The sequence below is a fragment of the Panthera tigris genome, chromosome A2 (genome assembly GCF_018350195.1).
Source record: "Panthera tigris isolate Pti1 chromosome A2, P.tigris_Pti1_mat1.1, whole genome shotgun sequence".
NCBI lineage: Eukaryota > Metazoa > Chordata > Mammalia > Carnivora > Felidae > Panthera > Panthera tigris.
In genome coordinates, this window is record NC_056661.1 from 22,455,682 (window position 1) to 22,473,830 (window position 18,149).

At 48.8% G+C, this 18,149-nt stretch overlaps 1 protein-coding gene across 1 annotated transcript in view; it reads left to right on the plus strand.

Moving 5' to 3' along the window:
• Positions 1-6,523: 6,523 nt before the first annotated feature.
• The window catches only part of CACNA2D3 (calcium voltage-gated channel auxiliary subunit alpha2delta 3), an 858,555-nt gene continuing 846,929 nt past the window's right edge, over positions 6,524-18,149 (plus strand). Inside the window, exons 1-2 of the mRNA XM_042979174.1 lie at positions 6,524-6,645; positions 7,305-7,386. Of these exons, the coding sequence (XP_042835108.1) occupies positions 6,524-6,645; positions 7,305-7,386 (204 nt within the window). The remainder of the gene's footprint in view (positions 6,646-7,304; positions 7,387-18,149) is intronic.

Below are 18,149 nucleotides of genomic sequence, written 5' to 3' on the forward strand. Positions count from 1 at the left end.
TGTTCATGCTCTGTCTCTCCCTGTCTCAAAAATAAATAAAACGTTAAAAAAAAAATAAAAAAAAGGGATCCACTCAATTGAATGCTAGAACTGCCTTACCTTAGACTGCTTTTTGCAAAGAAGACAACTGCAAGGTTAGGGTTATTGCATTCACATGCACGCTTACACATGCAGTCACATACATGGACAAAAAAATCGCAATTATAGCTCACACAGGGGCGCCTGGGTGGCCCAGTTGGGTAAGTGTCTGACTCCGGCTCAGGTCATGACCTTGCGGTCTGGGAGTTTGAGCCCCGTGTCAGGCTCTGTGCTGACAGCTAGGAGCCTGGAGCCCGCTTCAGGTTCTGTGTCTCCCTCTCTCTGCCCCTCCCCAGCTCACACTCTGTCTCTCCCTCTCTCTCTCTTTCTCACAAAAATAAAACAAAAACAAATACAAAAACTCACACATACAATCACATACACATACAGGTACTCACACACAGTCACATAGATGACCTTCCCACATTCATACTTATACATTATATACTCATACCAAGACATATTCTGTATGAACAGGCATGTGTATATATACATTATTTACATACACATTCTGTGCATATATACATTATATATAAAAACTATATTATATATTGTACATGTTATATATAATGCATATATAATATATGCTATATATCATATAGTATAAACACAGAATGTATATTTAATGTATATGTGTGTGTGTGTGTGTATGTGTATAGTATGTACATACACACATACACAGAATCACTTTAATCAATAAAAAACTATGAGCGTTCGCAGTGTACTAGGGGGTGGGGTTGGGATGGGCAGGGAGGAGAGAGCTGGAGGAGCACCCAGCCTTGCCAGCTGAGTTCATGCCCCTGAGTAGGAGGAGTGGACTCGCTGCCTCTAACATCTGTGGGCCAACAGATCATGAGGTTCAGGGGAGCTGTTGCATGGCCCGCTGATCTTTCTGGGTCCTTCCCTTCTCAGAGTTGGGAATGGCTCTTAAATTGGGGGGGTTCCCACATCTTGATGCAAAGTCCCCCCCCTGCCCATCCTTTGCCTTTTTCTTTGCTGTGGACTCGAGAGCCCTCCTTCTTTAGTGGGAGACTTAGAGATGTCTGAAAGGATCATCTAGTTTGGTTGAAGTCAGATGAAGTGGCCTTCACAGTCTACTCCATGGAAGGAACCTTGGCATAGTAAATGGACAGTATGTGAACAGACACTACCTTTCCCAAGGGCTGCATTTTAGACATATCCAAACTGCTCCTAAGAGCAGAGCACTCCTTTGTGCTCCCAGTGGTCCCCTTTGCACACATCCACACCCTGAGCAGCACTGTGGGGCTAGAAGTTAGGTCACTGTTGTATGGTAAATAGAATTTTGAAGACAACAAATAAGTTTCTTTCCTGTGATTGTTTAAAATACAGCATTCTGTATGGTGTTTTCCCAGTGTCTTTAAACTTTTGAGAAATCTTCCTTATCTCCCCTCTTCTTTGTCCAACCAGCATCTTCCCACAGAGATGTGACTGAGGAATTCTAAGAAAAACAGTTTCCTTGATTCTCTCTTTCGTAGCAAATCTAGTGCTTATTAAAAGACTCTGTGTCTTGGATGAGGTGGATGCTAGAGCCTGAGGAAGAAGGAAATAGGTGGGACCCAAGGAGAAAGGAATTTCAAGCTGACATCCATTCTAGCCATTCAGCTGATGTTTATGGAGCCCTCATAATATCAAAGGCCTTGCTGAAGCCATTCCAGTCACAATGATGAAAAGTTGGACATGACCCACCCAATGGGCAGGCACAATGTAAATAAATAAATCACTCTATGGGTTAGTGATAACTGCTAGGAAGAAAAATGGAGAAAGGTAAAAGCACAGAGTCATACGGGTGTGTGTGCGAGTGTGCCTGTATATGTTTCTCTTTACCTGGAGGGTCAGGAACATCCCACAGAGGGGATGTTCGAACCGAAGGCTGAGTACAGTACAAAACAGCCCTGGGGTCATCTGGGGAAGAGTGGTCCAGGCAGAGGGCATAGCACATGCAGAGACTCAATGTGGGATCAAGCTCAGCGTTTTCCAGGAATTCCAAGGAGATAGGCGGGAGCACAGTAAGCAGTGGGGAGAGGGAGGGAAAATGAGGCTTATGGAGACAGAAGTCAAGGGCCTTGGGGTCTTGGTTAAGAGTCTGCATGTTAATTTAAAACAGAAACCACTGGAGGATCTTGAGCAGGGAAATGCTTATGGTCTGATTTTTGTTTTTAAAAAGAGGGCTCTGGCTACTGTAGAAAGAAGGAATGTATTTGAAGGGGGGTGAGAGGAGAAGGGATGTCTTATTAGGGGTCAGTCACAGGAGTTTAGGGAGGAGATGATAGAGGTCTGGGCCAGGCAGTGTGGTGGGATGGAGAGATGTGTTGTGTGTGTGCAAGTGTGTGTGTGTGTGTGTGTGTGTGTGTGTGTGTGTGTGTCGGGGGGGGGGAGGTGATGGTGAGCTGGAAGCTGATCTTCAGCCAAGGGCTGAAGGAGTATAGTTGCATAATACTCCATTGTGTAGATGTATGTTTAACTAATCGTGTACTAATAGCCAGTTGGGTTGTTTCTAGTCTTCTGCTCTTGGAGATAATACAGTAATGAAGAACTGTATGTGGATGCAACTGACTAACTGTAAGATAAATTCCTACAAAAGGAATTGCTAGGTCAAAGGCTAAAGCATTTGTCATTCTGCACCTTCAGGGTGAAGCATTTTGTGTCCCTACCAGCAACATTACAGCCTTTCAGCAGGTGTCTGTTTCTGATCTAGAGCAATAGATCTTTACCCAGTTAGATCCAGCACCCTCTTTACCATCCTGATACGAAATTCTGAGACAATATCACCTACTCAGTCAGAATTAAAAAAAAAATCAATATGATGATTTATCTGATAATATCGAAGAGAAATAAAAGTAATTTATAATAAAACAAGAGATGTTTCACTGTGTGAAACATGCATGATTACACTGCAAGATGTTATAAAGTCATTAGAAGCTTGCACCTATATGCAGACTAACTGTGAATGCCACACTCAAGTGTTGACTGGTACAGATGTGCTCTGTTGGTGATTCAGGACCTGTGAGCACAGTTACCATTGGAGAAATGATTTTCCAAAATGGTAAAGCAAATACACACACACACACACACACACACACACACACACACACCTCTGGCTAAGGTTCTAAACAAGACTGATGACAGCCTTCCCTTTATTTACACATCAGTTACATTTCTGGAAAATTTGGTGCTTGTTAAAACCACGCAAAAACTCCTTTGTATTTTTATATAAAATGAGTTTAGGTTCTAGATTCAGATAATGATGAGCAGGTTTTTTTCTTACCTGAATGTCCAGTGGGTCATTTCAAAGTCCTGTGGGACACAGGACAATTCTTCCTTGTGTGGGACTGTCTGCCCTCCATCTACTAAATGCCAACAGGATTCCAAGTCATTGTGACAAATGGAAAACTCCCAAATGTCCAGTATGCCCCTAGGGGCAATGTTTCTTCCCCTACCCAGAACTGCTGCTTTGGGGTCTCCTCTGGAGTCCATTCCATAGACCAGGACCAGGTGAACATTTCTAAAAATTTTCACCATGTTTCATTTCTGTTCAAAGCCCTACAGCAGCTTGTTGTCATAGGACAAATACAGCATCCTCAGTCGAGGGGACAGAGTATGCAAATCTGCCAGTGAAAAGTTTCATTTGGCTGGATTTAGTGCTTCATCTGAGAGCCGGGTGTTGAAATACAGGCTTTTGGGTGAAAATGGCAGGTGGGACCCAGTGCCTAATGCTGCACATGGTGCGTTGCAAGGTGCTCCTGGTTCCTTATTCTGATGTGGCACACAAACCCCAAATCTTTGTGACACTTCGAGCTCTGAATTTATTGGTAGCAGATAGTTTAAATATTTTTATTTTTGACAGAGTAAGAAATGTTTAGTGGGATTCATCTTAAACATATTGTGCATCATGCTGTTTAAGGTGGTCCATGTTATAATAAATAAAGTGGTCCAAGGTTATAAATGTCAAGATGCCACCCTCCTGGGACTGTGATGCCCTGTGTGAGGGCTCCTCTCCTGGTTGCTCTCTAGTTGCCCAGAATGCGTGTGAAGTTTGCCCAGGTCAGGTGACAGAGCATAAGGACTTTATAAAATGTCATTGTGACCTTGGTGCCCAAGTGGCCCTTAATATAGTCCAGCAGTCCAGGGGTTGCTTACATATGACTAAGTTGTATTATTTTGCTGTGCCTCAATTTTCCCATCAGTTAATAGGGCTAACAATACTATAGATGCTATGGGTACTTTTTCTTCATATGCGCTGTAGTTGACCTCTTGTTAAAGTTTATAGTTATGCATTTATGATTTAAATGCATAAGGAGGAGAGCCTGTCTCCCTCGCTAGGACATCCACTCTGTGAGGCAGGTGTCATTTGTTCTCTACTGGATCTCCAGCACATATCCCACCACACAGATGCTTGACAGCTCACTAGTTGAGTGAGGGAATGCGTGAAGGGCTATTATCATATAGATACCATATACTTAAGGGACTGGTGCTTTACTGTTGAGGGCTAATATGCTTCCCTCCTACCCGCATTCACTCATTCATTTAGAAAGAAGGCTTCTGGGGTCTGGCAGGGAAATGATTTTCTTCCAGGCCCCCATTTGAGCAGCAAAGCCATCCGGACCACTTGCCCTGGGGTCAGGCCACGCTTGGCTCAGTTTGGAACTGCTAGCACGCTTCCAGTGACGGGAGGTGTGCACAGAAGCGGAGAATTCATTATAACCGGTTAGTCATCCGTGGAGTTTGTAGACGCTGCCCGTGGGCGGGACGCACCTGGCGTTTCCCAGGTGGGGCCTGTTCCGGGCGCCAAGCCACGGGTGGGAGCGCGACCGGCCCACAGGAGCCCTGGGTCTTCCCTCCCCACGCAGCCAACTCAGATCAAGCCCAGCATCTGCTGGGGTAACTCTCTCCAGGGGCTGCTGGGCCGGAGCACCGGCCTGGGTCCTCGCAGGGCACCCCAGGGCGGCAGCCGCAGCCCACACTCACTCGCTCTCCCGCCGCCCGAGGGCGCGGAGGCTGGAGGCGACCGGCGCGCAGGAGCGCACGGCCCGGGTTGCGGAGGCACGCAAACTAGGCGCGTCCGGGCGGTGGACGCACCTGAGACCCCGCGGCGTCGGGAGCGCGCGGCTCGCCAGGGGCCACTCGAGGTGCGCTCGGCGGGTCGAGGATGACTCAGCCTCCCTCGGGTCGGTGTTCCCTGGCGGTCGGCGCGAGGGCCCCCCAAAGTTCCCAGTCACAGCCCAGATGTCGCGCGCGGGCCGGGGGCTCCGACAGCTGGGTCCCGGTGGGAGCGGCCAGAGAGGCCGCGGGGAAGGCGGGGGGTTCCTCCGGGCGCCCAGGGCTTCCCCGACTTCCTTTCGCCTCGCCCCTCCTTCGGCGCGCGGCCCGAAAGCACCTCCGGCCCAAGGGGTGGGGGTTGGCGTGGGGAGCGGGTGGCCTCCCGGCCTCAGGAGAGTCTCGCCTTCCCGAAATCTAGGGGGTCCGCCGGTCAGGAGGGACAGAGCGCCGCGGTGGCTTCCCCTCCCGGCCCTGAGAGTCCGGCCCCGCCGCCCGCCGCATTCGCGCGGACCCCGCGCTGCAGCGCGCTCGAGCGCCAGCGGCTCGGAAGCCCCGGCCCGGGCTCCGGGAGCCTCGGGGGCGGCCCCGCTGCGGCCGGAGCCCGCGCTCGCGCGCCAGCGCCGCCCTCCGCGCCCTCCCCTCTCAGGCTCCGCGGCCGGGGGAGCAGCCGCGGGCGGCCACGCAGCAGTGCCCTCGCCGGGACCCGCGGAGCCCCCAGTCCCGTCCCCACTCCGTTCCGCCGCGGGCGACCCCGGCCGCCGCCGCCGCGAGCCCCGGCTCCTTCCTCACTTTTGCCTCTGCGCCCGCCCCTACCCCCCGGAGAATCCTCTGAGGCGTCGCGGCACGAGACCCCGCCGCCCGGGACCCGGCCGCCCTCGAGCGTCCCCGACCCCCACCCCACCGCTGCTCGGGCCGCCGGGGTCGGGGGACGGCCCCGGGGCCAGCCCGAGAGTCGCGCCCGCGGCGGCGGACTGCGGAGTTGTAAAGAACTCGGCGGCCGCAGTGGCCGGGCGGGGCAGGGCGCGCTCCGCCGCCGCCAAGGACACTGGAGTTTGCGAGTCCCCGCCCGCGCGGCGCCTCCCGCCCTCCCGCCGGGGCCCGCCGGACTCCCCGGGGCCGCCGAGGCGGGGCCGGGCGGCCGCCGAGCGAGAGGCGCGGCTCTCTCCCTCCTCCCCCCGCCTGCCTGCCTCTCCCCTCCCTTCCCTCCCTCCTCCCCGCCCTCCCCCACCCCCTGCTCCTTTTTCTGCTCCCCAAGTGAGCCCGGCGCGCGAGAGGCAGGCGGGGCGGCGCGGAGCAGGCAGCCCAGCGCGCTCGCCCACCGCCCGCTCGGCGCAGCTCCCCGCGGCCGCTCCTGTCGCCGCCGCCGGCGCGTCGGAGGGAGCCCAGCATGGCCGGGCCGGGCTCGCAGCGGCGCGCGTCCCGGGGGGCCTCGGCGCTCCTCGCCGCCGCGCTTCTCTACGCAGCGCTGGGGGCCGTGGTGCGCTCGGAGCAGCAGATCCCGCTCTCCGTGTAAGTGCCGGGTCGTGCGCCGCCCGGGGAGGGGACCCGGCCGCCCGCGACCCGCCGTGTCCAAGTTTGGGCGCCTGCAGGTGCGGCCGGGCAGGACCTGCCGCCGGCGTCGGCCTCGCCTTTCGCACCTGCCTTTCAGGACGGGCGTGGGGCGGCGAGACTGGGGTGGGATGCTCTTGCCCCCTCGCTCGGGTTGGCGAGGGAGACCTGGAGAGGCTCACCTCGAGTGACACCTCCAACTTTGAAGCCTGTTTACCGAATCCAACTTCCACGGGCCGTTTATTTACTCCCTCTTTGCTATCTTGCCATCTCACTTCTTTTGGGGTGGGGGGATGGGTGGGTTTCTTCCGACTAGTATTTGCCAGGTGATCCCAGTTTGCGTGGTCCAGTTCTCGGGCAATTATTCACATAACCCCCAGTGATCTTTTTAGAGAGCTTGGGAGACTTTGCGCATTCTGAACTATGTGACCCCCCTCGGGCCCCCTCCTGCGTTGCGCTCTGCAGTTTGGTGCTGGCAGTTTCTACCCAGGCGCTTTTTCTATCTTTTTTTTTTTTCTCCCCCTCCAATGTTCTATCGCCCGGCTCCTTCAGCCACAGCTCCGTGTGTGCGTGCGTGTTGACTGTGACACGGGTGTTACATTTGCCCTTTCTCCCTGTAGGGTGAAGCTCTGGGCCTCGGCTTTTGGTGGGGAGATAAAATCCATTGCTGCTAAGTACTCTGGTTCCCAGCTTCTGCAAAAGGTAAGGTTTCTGTGGTGGCAGGAAGCGATGATTTTTCCAGCACAGAAAATGGAGGCAGATTTAGTTTTCCAAACAAACGTGAACCCCGAGGAGCAGCATCAGTTATCAGAGGTGTCTCTGATCCCCTCGTTTCTTGGCAATGAAGTGTGCAATGACTTCTCCCCACCAACTGGTTATTTTTAGATGACACTTGATTCTAAACACAAAGAAAAGCGGGATACTCACTGGCACTGTCCTGGCTAGGGCTCAGAAACTGAGTGTTTTTGCATGGCTCTCCTTCCAGTGCCGGTATTGCTGTTACAGTGTGAGGGCAGATGCTTCTCTGGCCAAAACATGCTAACTTCATCCAAGGGGCAGCGTCAGCGCCTGTTTTACGATGTCTTTCACCTTGCCTGCGTTGGAGACTGGGGTTCGGCGTGTCTGAGAAAGACGCTGCACTATTGTTTGTCATCCCTGCGGTTGTACAATCCCATTATTCCCCAATCATCTAGACCCACGGCTGGGATGCATTACATCATTACAGATAAGGAGAATGAATGTGGTTATCTTTCCACTCAGCTGCACTGCCGGGTAATAACCTATGAGAGTAGTCCACAAACTTAAGAAATTGGTCTGCGTCCATATAATTCTGGAGAGTAATGAGAATGGAGAATTGATTATTAGGCTTTTATCAGAAGCTGCATCAATTTTAATTCAAACAGGCAGTATTATGCTTAAAATTACCTTGTGAAATGTATGGTCCTTTGCCCTCCTCTCCAAGGAAGCAAAAGGAAAAAATAGGCTGGGAAGGAGAGATTACAGGGGTTAAAAGAATTTCAAGTTAACAAATCAACAGGATTAATCCAAGTATTCTCTCAAAGATAGAAAATAAAAATTGGCCTTTAGGGGATAATTCTCTGAAAATGGGTACAAACAGCTTAAATTGTCAAGTTAACTTTTAAGCATTTTTAAATGTGCTTTTTGGGCCAATGTAACATATGTGTTATGCATGCTGCCTGGTAACCAAGTACGTATTTTATTTATGGCATTCCGCTTCAGAGAGTAGCGTTTTTGGGGACATTATATGAAACAGTTTGTCACACGAAATCCGAATATCGTAATAAGGCATCAGCCCACAATGGAATGAGGGAAGTTATTCTTAAAAATTGCCAATAGTCATATTCTTTGAAACCATGAAAAAATTGTTTGCTCAACTCCGCTATTTGGGGAAGGAATCCATTGAATTATAGGCAGTTGATAAAAACTTGAGGCTACGATGTGCCTTTATGGAAGATGATCATTTACATTCCTGTGACCCACCTCTCCGTTTATAGGAATTGCGTCTTTGCTAGCATTCTTTTAACCTGGACCAGTCTGTATTCTGCTTTGGCATTTTGCCTGCATGTCAGATGTTTTATGTGGAAAGTTTTGGACTGTTGCACTGCGTGTGTTGCATTGGTAGTGTGTTTTCCTTATGCTTTTAAAGAAGAGAACGTTTTGTATAAGTTTAAAGAAACATTTTTCATCTGCATGTTGTAGTGCGGTTGTACCAACTCTGAAAGTATCCCTTCAGAGCCTGTGAATGTTTGTGTGTGTGTGTGCGCGCTTACATATCTTTTATCTCACGTTTTGTAGAAGCGCATGAGATACGCTTTTTCCTTCTCTCTGAAGTTAGCACGGGCACTCGCACTCACATACGTGCTGCACAAAAGCCCATCAGCCATATTATTGGCCACTCTATAATAGCAAATTGGAAACAGCCAAAATGCTTCTCTTACCTTCTCATCAGCATCCTTTCTGATATTGAATTCACAAGCCTAGCTCTGCTTTTGTCATGTTTGCAGCTTGACAATTGTGTAATTATATCCAGCTGTTTATGGCTTTGTTGTCATTTCTTGCTGTTGCCTGGCTTTTTGTAATCTGATGCGAGGGGAAGGTGGGGTGTTGCTTGCCATTGGGTTCCAGTGTGCATACCTGCTCTTGCATTTGGAATGCAGGCATCTGCTGAGGGAGGAGTCCTGAGATACCTATGGCTTTGGCTTGATAGGCAAGCACTTTCATGAACGATGGGCAGGCATGCCGGACAACTTGGGGGGCACTTTTGTGGGTACCTTTTGGTCATCTTGGCCCGTTACCTCCAAATATGACAGTGTTTTTTAAATTAGCAGAGAACATTGATTTTTGACAGTTCAGAGTATAGGAAGGTATAAGAAAGGTCTCAGGTGCTCAGAGTGTGGGAGGCATCAAATCTTTTGGAAAAGCAAGGAGACAGTTGCCTTTCTCTTGCTTATTTTCGAGTTTCTGCCCATGTGCGTGAAGAAACACTCTTCCAGTCAGAACTCTATGCATCCTCCCATCATGTCACTTCATCCTTAATAATGAAGATACTTTCAAAATGAGTTAAAAAAAAAAACTTGGCTGAAAAATGTGCGAACACTGTATTAAGGGTCTTCAAAGGTGACAATACCATGTTGCATAATGGACACTTTTGCATAATTACACTTTTAAGGCATGGACATTTGAACTTGGTTTTCAGTTAAGTGGGTATACTGTATACCAGTGTATAATTTTACATGCTCTGTGTCGTTTCTCTAGTTGACACTTCTTGTTGTGAATTAATGGAGTGTGTTCATTTTTAGAATGGGAGCTTAGTAATTTTTGCACTAGGGCAAAAACTTTACAAAACAGCTATTGTGAGTATAAGTTAAATAACAATTGGCCACTTATTTTAAGGTGTTTGGAGACTGGGAAAACTGCCATTTTGGTAAGGCTTTTATTAGATAATATAATTTGAGCTGGTAGTATTATCACTGACTTCATCAGCATAAATACAAGTATTTAACAATGTACTTCATTGTCACGGCTTCAAGAAAGAGAGTATGTCCTCAGTTGTTTCTATGTTTAATACCACGGCTTTTGCTACTTTAGCTTATGATAATATGGTAGGTATTCTCTGCCAGAATTTTCCTCTTTTTCTTCCCCCCTGTTTTTTGTCTTTGTTGAGCACAGGAATAGCAGCCTATTAGTTTCTTAAGAAGAGGATATTTTTGAGTTTATAAGATGCACTCATTGCGTTTTAGCAAAGTCGCGTGTTTTCAGTACCGAATGGAAGAACATGAGACTTGTATGTTGGGCCCAGAGTTAAGCTTGAGGGGTTTTACAGTTGTTACAGAACCATGGGCCCCTGCAAGGGAAGTCGTGTCGTGCTGCTGCGGGTCCGTATCCCGCTGTCCTAAGCCGGCAGGTACTGTAGACGTTTCGATTCACTTCAACTTTTAATTAACTTCCTATTTGACGTATTCATGCCGGTATTCAGCTGCCTCTATCTTGCTTCATTTTCCTCAAAGAATGCACATTGTTTGGGTTCTTTTGGAGAGGTATAGTTTTTTTACCTCTCTATTTGGGGATTCAGTGCGCAGCATTCCGGTGGGTCTGGTAACCTAGGCTGTTAAACTCGTGGGCTCCACGCTCCGAACATCCACAATACAAGGTTTTAAAGTGGTGTGATTCTCATTTCATCCTCCTTAGGAAGAATGTGGTCGAGGCTGGGTTTTTCATTCTATTTAGTACCGCATTCAGACAATGCTATGTTTATGGGAATGAAGGGTTCCAATTACACTTTCTAGAATCGTGATGATAAGTACACAGCGGAAATACAGGTACGGTATGTCTCTGTCTTTAATTCGAGGAAAATAATTGACATTTACCTTGGATGCCTCATGCAGCACTTACCAAACACGCACTTCTTGGAATGCGTGGCAAGGCTTTTGCGTCATCAACTATTTATTGAGAGGACGCCTTTAATACATAAACGTGATGTCTCTTTGCGCAAGACGGAGTCCGCAAAGTGAAAGGTTGGTTCTTTCACCCATTTTGATAATTATGACTTTTCATCAGTGTGGAGATCGATGGACTTTTAAATAATTGAAAAGGAGGATTCACTTGTCAGGAATCGGGTAGGAAGCCTGACACGTGTACAGATTGCTTTTTAGGTGGGGGGGGGGGGTGCTACTTTGCTGAACATTTTTGTTGAGAAAACACAGTTGTTTGTCATTCTGCAAGATGAATGCATTCAGCCTCCACCGCCAGTGATTTAATTCCCAACACCACTTCAGCTACTGGACTTTTCTCTGGCAGATTATTTTTAAAAGCCTTGAAATCTCAGAAATGACAGATTTCAGTCTTTCAGGACACTTTACTGGTTTCATTATCCCAGTCACCAGAACATTAGTGGAACAGGGTGAACCAGTTGCAAGTCAGTGATATCTTACCCACGCATGTATCTAACTGCATTTGTGAACTCACACACTGTCCTTTGCCCACCAGAGAAACTTCTTTTTGTATGGCTTTGCTAAATTTTTGTCTGAACTTCTTTTGTTCATGTCTTTTTTCTTCTTTTACTTTCTCTCAAAATTTCTTTGCTGCCAGATAGATTTCTGCTTTGCCTTTTCTTTCATTAGGAGCCGCTGCAGCCCCTGTGGCTGGATTTGCAGATGCTGGTCAAAATGAAGGGAAACGAAAATATAGGCATTATTTTCTTGTCGGAGGCAAACTCAGATTTTTATTTCAGTGTGGTTATAATTTTGATCAATTACTATGGTGATCTCATGCTGGCTCTTTATTTCATTTTATGTTTTATCTTATTCTAATACCAGGGTGCTTTTAGGCAAGCACGCAAGTACCAAATCACCTAATAATTATGGAATCTGTGGGGCACGTGCAAGCACAGTTGGTGTGTCCATTTTGTGGTGAAGACCTAGCCATGTGTGAGGACGAACAAAAGTAAAAGAGATGTGGAATCATTACCCCAAGCACCTGCGGGCCCACCAGGTGTTTGGCTGTCCTGCAGCCTGGAGCACATGGTCCCAGGAGTGCAAGTTTGAGATTTGAGCCCTTTTCAGTCTTTGATTGATCCTCAGTTGGTGGTACCGCTCACACTTAGGTTGATCAATACATGACTTGGTGCGTTGGGCTTACTCAAAGAAGCGTATGTTCTCACCAAGATTTTTTGTGTCCTGTCTGCCATTCATCCAGATTTACCATCATAGATGGCAACAAATGGACTTCTTCTTTGTCCGTGTTCATGTCGGTCAGGGGTCCTCCGTGTTTCGCAGTCACAGTGCTAATTGAAATGGTCCTCCTCGGTGGAGACCCATGGCATCTTCTAGACAGAGGCTCTGAACAGATTCTGTGCTCCCTGGGACGCTCTGCTCTGACTGGGATGTTTGCTGTGGCTGAGACAGAGAAAAGATGAAATAAATGCTGTAAATGCCAGCCTGTGAATTAGCATCTGAGATCCTTTTAATGCAACTTTTATACAAGAGACATAATGGCCTATGTTTTATCTCGAGTGATTGCAGTCATGCTATTGCGTATCATTCGGAAAGAGACAGAGTTCCCCACGTCAGGCTTCTGGAAACACTGGTGGAGTCTTTATCAGCCTTCTTTGGTCCATTAAACAAAAGTTAGCGTCTCCTTCGAGAGAAGGAAATGATATAGAGGAAGAGGAGGGCTGCTTGATTTCCTGTGATTTTCCTGAGTATTTAGTGACCAGCGGACTGAGGTGGTTGTTCCTGAAATGTAAAGCCAGTCTCAGAGACCCCTCTGTCTGGACCACAACCCCCTGCCTTGACAGATTAGGCATCTGCATCGCTGATTTTTTTTAGGGGATTTCTGTGTGTGTAGCCAGCATGTCTGCTTTTCAGAAGAAAGTTATTTTACGGATACAAACTATGAGAAGAGTCCAGTGTGTTACCAATAAATGGTAAACATTTCAGTGTCCATTTGCTTTGGACATCCACCACTCATTAGGTGCTCATTCCAAGGCTGTTTAAATAAGGCATTAAATGTATAATGTGTATTAAATTTGTATGTTGCATACCTTCCTGGTTACCCCAAATCAAGATTATGGAAATAAACAGCTCAGAGGCCAAACTATTAATGGGCATTTCAAGGACATATTGGAAAGGAGAGCATTATCGTTTGACAAGAAATAGATGGCCATTTCTTTGTGCACTTCAGAGTGTTTATCTTGGCACCTGATATTGGAGAACAGTAGCCTCCGAAGGTTAAAAGAGCTGTTATCCATGTAAATGATCTGGACAGGCAAGCTGGGCAGGGCCGTAAGTGGCTGTGGGTTCACAGAGCAGACCTCTGGTTATCCGTTGTAGGTGAAGCCAGTTGATATTCAGGGCTCGCACATGTCATTACCATTACACTTATTAGCTTCGTGCATGCGTGCATATGCCCGTGAAAATGGATGCTGCTTATCACAGATTGTGCCAGATGCCGCCTGCTGATGGAGAAGACCACTCTTGTCCTCTCGGGCTGCCAGAGAGTGTGGCTTGAGGGACCCCACCAGGGTGCTGGGACAGAGCCAGTCCAGCTGGCACCTGAGATCTTGTAGGCAGCTGGAAGCTGAGGATCTTCTGAGACCAGGACCAGCTACATAATTTGCAGGGCCCAATGTGCAAGGGAAATGTGGGGCTCCTCCTTCAAACACTAAGAAGAATTTAAAGATGATGACAGCAGAGCATTAAAGCACAGGGCCTGTTGGGTGCTGGGTGAAGTCCTCTACGGGGCAGGCCGTCCTCATTTCGGCTTTTTCTTTTCCCTGCTGGGTAGTTCGTCCTCTCAGCCTACTTGAACGTTCGCTCCCTCCACAGGCTAGAAGGTGTCCTTTGCCCGTCTTTGTTCATCCTCATAATAGGTGGAGAGCATGGAGCCTTTTCAGAGACGCACTCCTTTGGAGATGCAGTGTTGGTAACGGAAAGGTCACTGGCCTCGGAGCCCCGGCATTTGTCTTTTTATCTTTTCTGTAGGCGTTTCCTGAGTGGATTTGGGCAAATTGCTTAATCTCCTAGTAAAGACAGGTAGCGTCCACTCTGCAAGTCCCGCATTCCAGGTATTGTGATAAGTACTTCACACGTGCCATCCGCCATCCCTAAGTTCTCCCAGCGACCAAATGAGTCAGGGACTACCATTCACCCCATTTTACAGATCTGGAGCTTGAGGTTTACTGAAGTTAAGCAGCCTTTCCAAGGTGATGGAGTGTGCTTACCTGGCCGCTGTGCTGGAGTTTCCCTTTGACCCTGTGTGACCTTTTTCAACCTCAGTTCTTGTTTGAAACAACTGTGGCTAATCCCTGTGCTTCTTCACCTCCTGGGTGTCTGGGAGGATTAAATGAGGTAACAGCTGAGAAGTTACTTCAGGAACTGAAAGCCTCGATAACAGCAGAGAAGACAGGTGTAGAGTCAGAGGGACTGGGATTGGAGTCCCAAATCTGCCATTTCCTAGCTGGGTTGCCTCGTAGTTTAACATTTCTGAACCTGTAGCCTCAAATGTGAAAGGAGACCAGCACCTTCTACGTTGTAGGCTGTAGTGAGGATTAAATGGAATAAAGTGCAAAAAACACTTAGCATGGTGCCTGGTATGTGAAAGCCTCCCGGCAGGGATTGGTTGAGGTCATGATTGGTTGCATGATATGAATAGAGGGTCTTCAGGTAACCTTCCCTGAGCATCCGTGGGGCCTGGCTCACAGATATGTGTGACTAAATGAGCAAGTGCACGAATGGGTGGGTGAGTGCTGGGTGCCAGCGTGTTGGCAGGTGATCCCACCTCCCACCTGACGGGGAGGAGCTTGTGGACCCCAGCAGGAGGAGGTGGGAGGAGACTATGTGGAGGCAGCCTCCCCCCAGACATGCCCTCCTCTCCTTGAGGTCAGCTCTCTTCTCCCTGAGGGTCATGAGTGGAACCCCTCACACATCGGGCTTGAAGAACTGCCTCAGGGTCTCCCTGTTACCTTCTTCCTGGCTCACCCTGCTGTGGGGGCAGTGGGTCAGGCTGAGGAGTGGCTGCCTGTGCCCCAGTGTTCAGGGTGCGGCTAAAGCCATAGGAGAGCCCAGACGCCCAGTGATCCCCTCGCTGGGGCGGGGCAGGGGGCACATCCAGGAGCCAGCCATGGACACTCATTGATCCGAATGCCCTCTCGGAGAGCATTCCAGGTATTTCCTCCCACCTGCTAGACTTCTCCCAACAGCTTCCTAGGTGGTGGCCCTGGAGACCAGCAGGGGACAGGGCACCTCACTGGGCAGGGGGTTCTTTCCTCCTGTCGGGACAGGGAGGTGCAGTGATGCATGGGGACTGCCATCTGCCACCAAGTCGCAGGAGGCACTGAAAGGCATTCTGTGTCCCTTGGCCCTTCCCATTGGCCCTGCCTGCCTATATTTCAGAGCTTGCTTGGCGCATCCTGTTGTGTTTGGCCTGTGAGCCTCTGCAGTCCTCTGCTGGTCTCCTTGAAGATGTTGAAGGAGTGACGTGGGCCACCCCGGTTTGTACAGACATAGGCACCAACACTTGGAAGTCATGGTGGGGGGGTGCTATTGTAGACGCGTAACTTTAGAAAATTGTTTATGCACGCAGCCCCTGTAACCAGCAGTGAAAATCAGTAAGAAGTCGGGCATGAAGGTGAACATGCAGAAGCTGTGGTAGTTCCCCTTGGGCCAGGTAGTTCAGAAAAGTGCCCAAGCACCATTCGTGCCCAGAAATGTTACAGAACATCAGAGTCTGACAGCACCAGCAGCTTCTTGAAATCCACCAAGGTCATAACCAGCTTAGGTAAACAGATGGTTGATGGGGGCTGGATAGGAAGGAGATGGACTTTTTTTTTCTTCTGAGTGTTCACGAGCCAAGCGTTCTTTGTATGAAAGCAGATCATGTAAGGCATCTGATGTGGCCCTTAGTTCTCCTGGAGGCAGGCGGCCCACCTTACTGCCTCTCCCAGGTGGGGCTTGTAGCTCAGGTGGCCACGCGGTGAGGCTGGGACTCACATGGGTTCATGTTGACCCCCCCAAGCCTTTGACTTTCCTTTACAACACATGCCGGCTGTGTGGGCTGATCCCACCTGAGCACACGCTTCGGCGGGGTCTGCAGGGCCACAGCAGGATGAGAAGGGCTGGGTAGGTGGGGATGCCAGAGGCCTCGTGTGTGCTTGGGTGGGGTTTCCAGATATTTGCTCTTTGGGCAGCGAGGCCAGGAAGGGCTCTCTGACCTCCAGCATGGGCTGTGCCTTCCGTGGGACAGAAATGGTTCCTCGGGGAGCGTGGGCAGGGTTGGCTGGTCTGGCCCTGGCTGGCAGGGGGGAGGTGGCAGTGTCGGACACCTTAAGGCCTCTTCTCAGCCTGGAGGGCACAGCTGCCAAGGAAGAGAGTGACCTTGTGGGATCCCCAAGCAGGATGCAGTCTCAGCTAAGACAAGAGGACTGAGCAGTTCTGCCAAAACCGGGGAGCATTTACCTCCATGTTTTCCCTGAAAAGTCAAACCTGCTCTTCATCTCTTGGCTCAGGTCTCTAAATATGGCAAATGTGGTATCATACACTTACTGATTTGACATATTTTCCTGAGACTTTGGTGTTTTGCATTAAAATGGAGTGAAAGGTGTAATTGGCCTGTGGAATTGCCCTGAGTCTAGACCTTCCCCTGATGTAAACTTGACCCTGCATTTCCTTCTTGACAGCTGCTCACTCTTGGCTCCCAGGAGGGAGCCAAGTGTCTGGTTTTAGAAAAATCTAGATTTCTATTACGATGAGCTTGAGCAGCTGAAAAGAGATTTTTAAAAAGAGCACGGGCTTTGGAGCTGAATTCTGCTCTCCCAGTCACTAGTTTTACCTCCCTGGGCCTTTGGTTTGCTCACTGGCAAAACAGAACTAATAATAAAAGCACCTGTGTTATAGGCATTGGGGAGGATTGGATGCTATAACCCACACGAAGTGTTTGGAACAATATGTGGCACATGGGAAGCCTCACTTCCCTGGCTTCTCTTGTTTGTAGTGTCCCGCTTCATTTTTAATGAAGAGCAGGAGAGACTTCAGGAATTTTAGTCACTTTGACCCCATGATGAGTTCATAAAATTAAGACAGCATATGGCATACGCATTTAATGCAACAAAGGCACCATTGCAAACAAAAGCATTTATTATGTCCCCAGGGAGGTGGATTGCTTTTGATTTCTTTCCCAAATTCTTCTAATCTAGTCCCTCGTACAGTAAAGGTGGGAAGTTTTGGGACACAAGTTTGTTCTTGCTATACCATTGTACTGTAATTTGCAAAGCAAGGGGAGACCCAGAAACACCGGGCAGGGCTTTGGCTCTTTGTACCTGCACCATCCGTAATGCCTTTTCTATTGCGCCTTGTTGAGGCAGAGGCGGAAAAATAGTGTAAAAAGAACAATAGGTGTGGGAGGCAATAAATCCATTGGAAGTAGGTAGTCTTTGGCCACGAGTCATAACATACAGCTTTACTCTTAGCCTCCTACCACTTTCCATTATCGGTGAAATTTCTGTTAACACAATATGATTACATTATGTGCAAACAGCTCAGTGGGCATAGGTTTTTGCCCCACTGACAGTCATGTGGCTTCTTGGATGGTAATGCTAAAGTTTGAATATTCTTTTTACTCAATTTTGGCCTGCGCCCCTGTCAGAATGCTGTGCTTTTGTACACCAGCACAGAGGACACTGTTTAAGGGACTCACTGTCAGGCAACCAGTCAAATGCACGTGTGTGTGTATGTGTGTGTGTGTGTTTGTGTGTGTGTGTTTTAATATACACGGGCTATTTCCCTGTGTAGATTAAAACTGGTGTCTACTTTAAAATGTCAAGATCTGTGGCCAAGTGTGAGTATTTCTGAATATTAGGAGTCACTTGGTCACCCTGAAATAAGATGTAATCCTCTCAGGAAAGGGCTCACAGCTCACTAATCTTTTGAAAGAAGCCAGCGATATACATT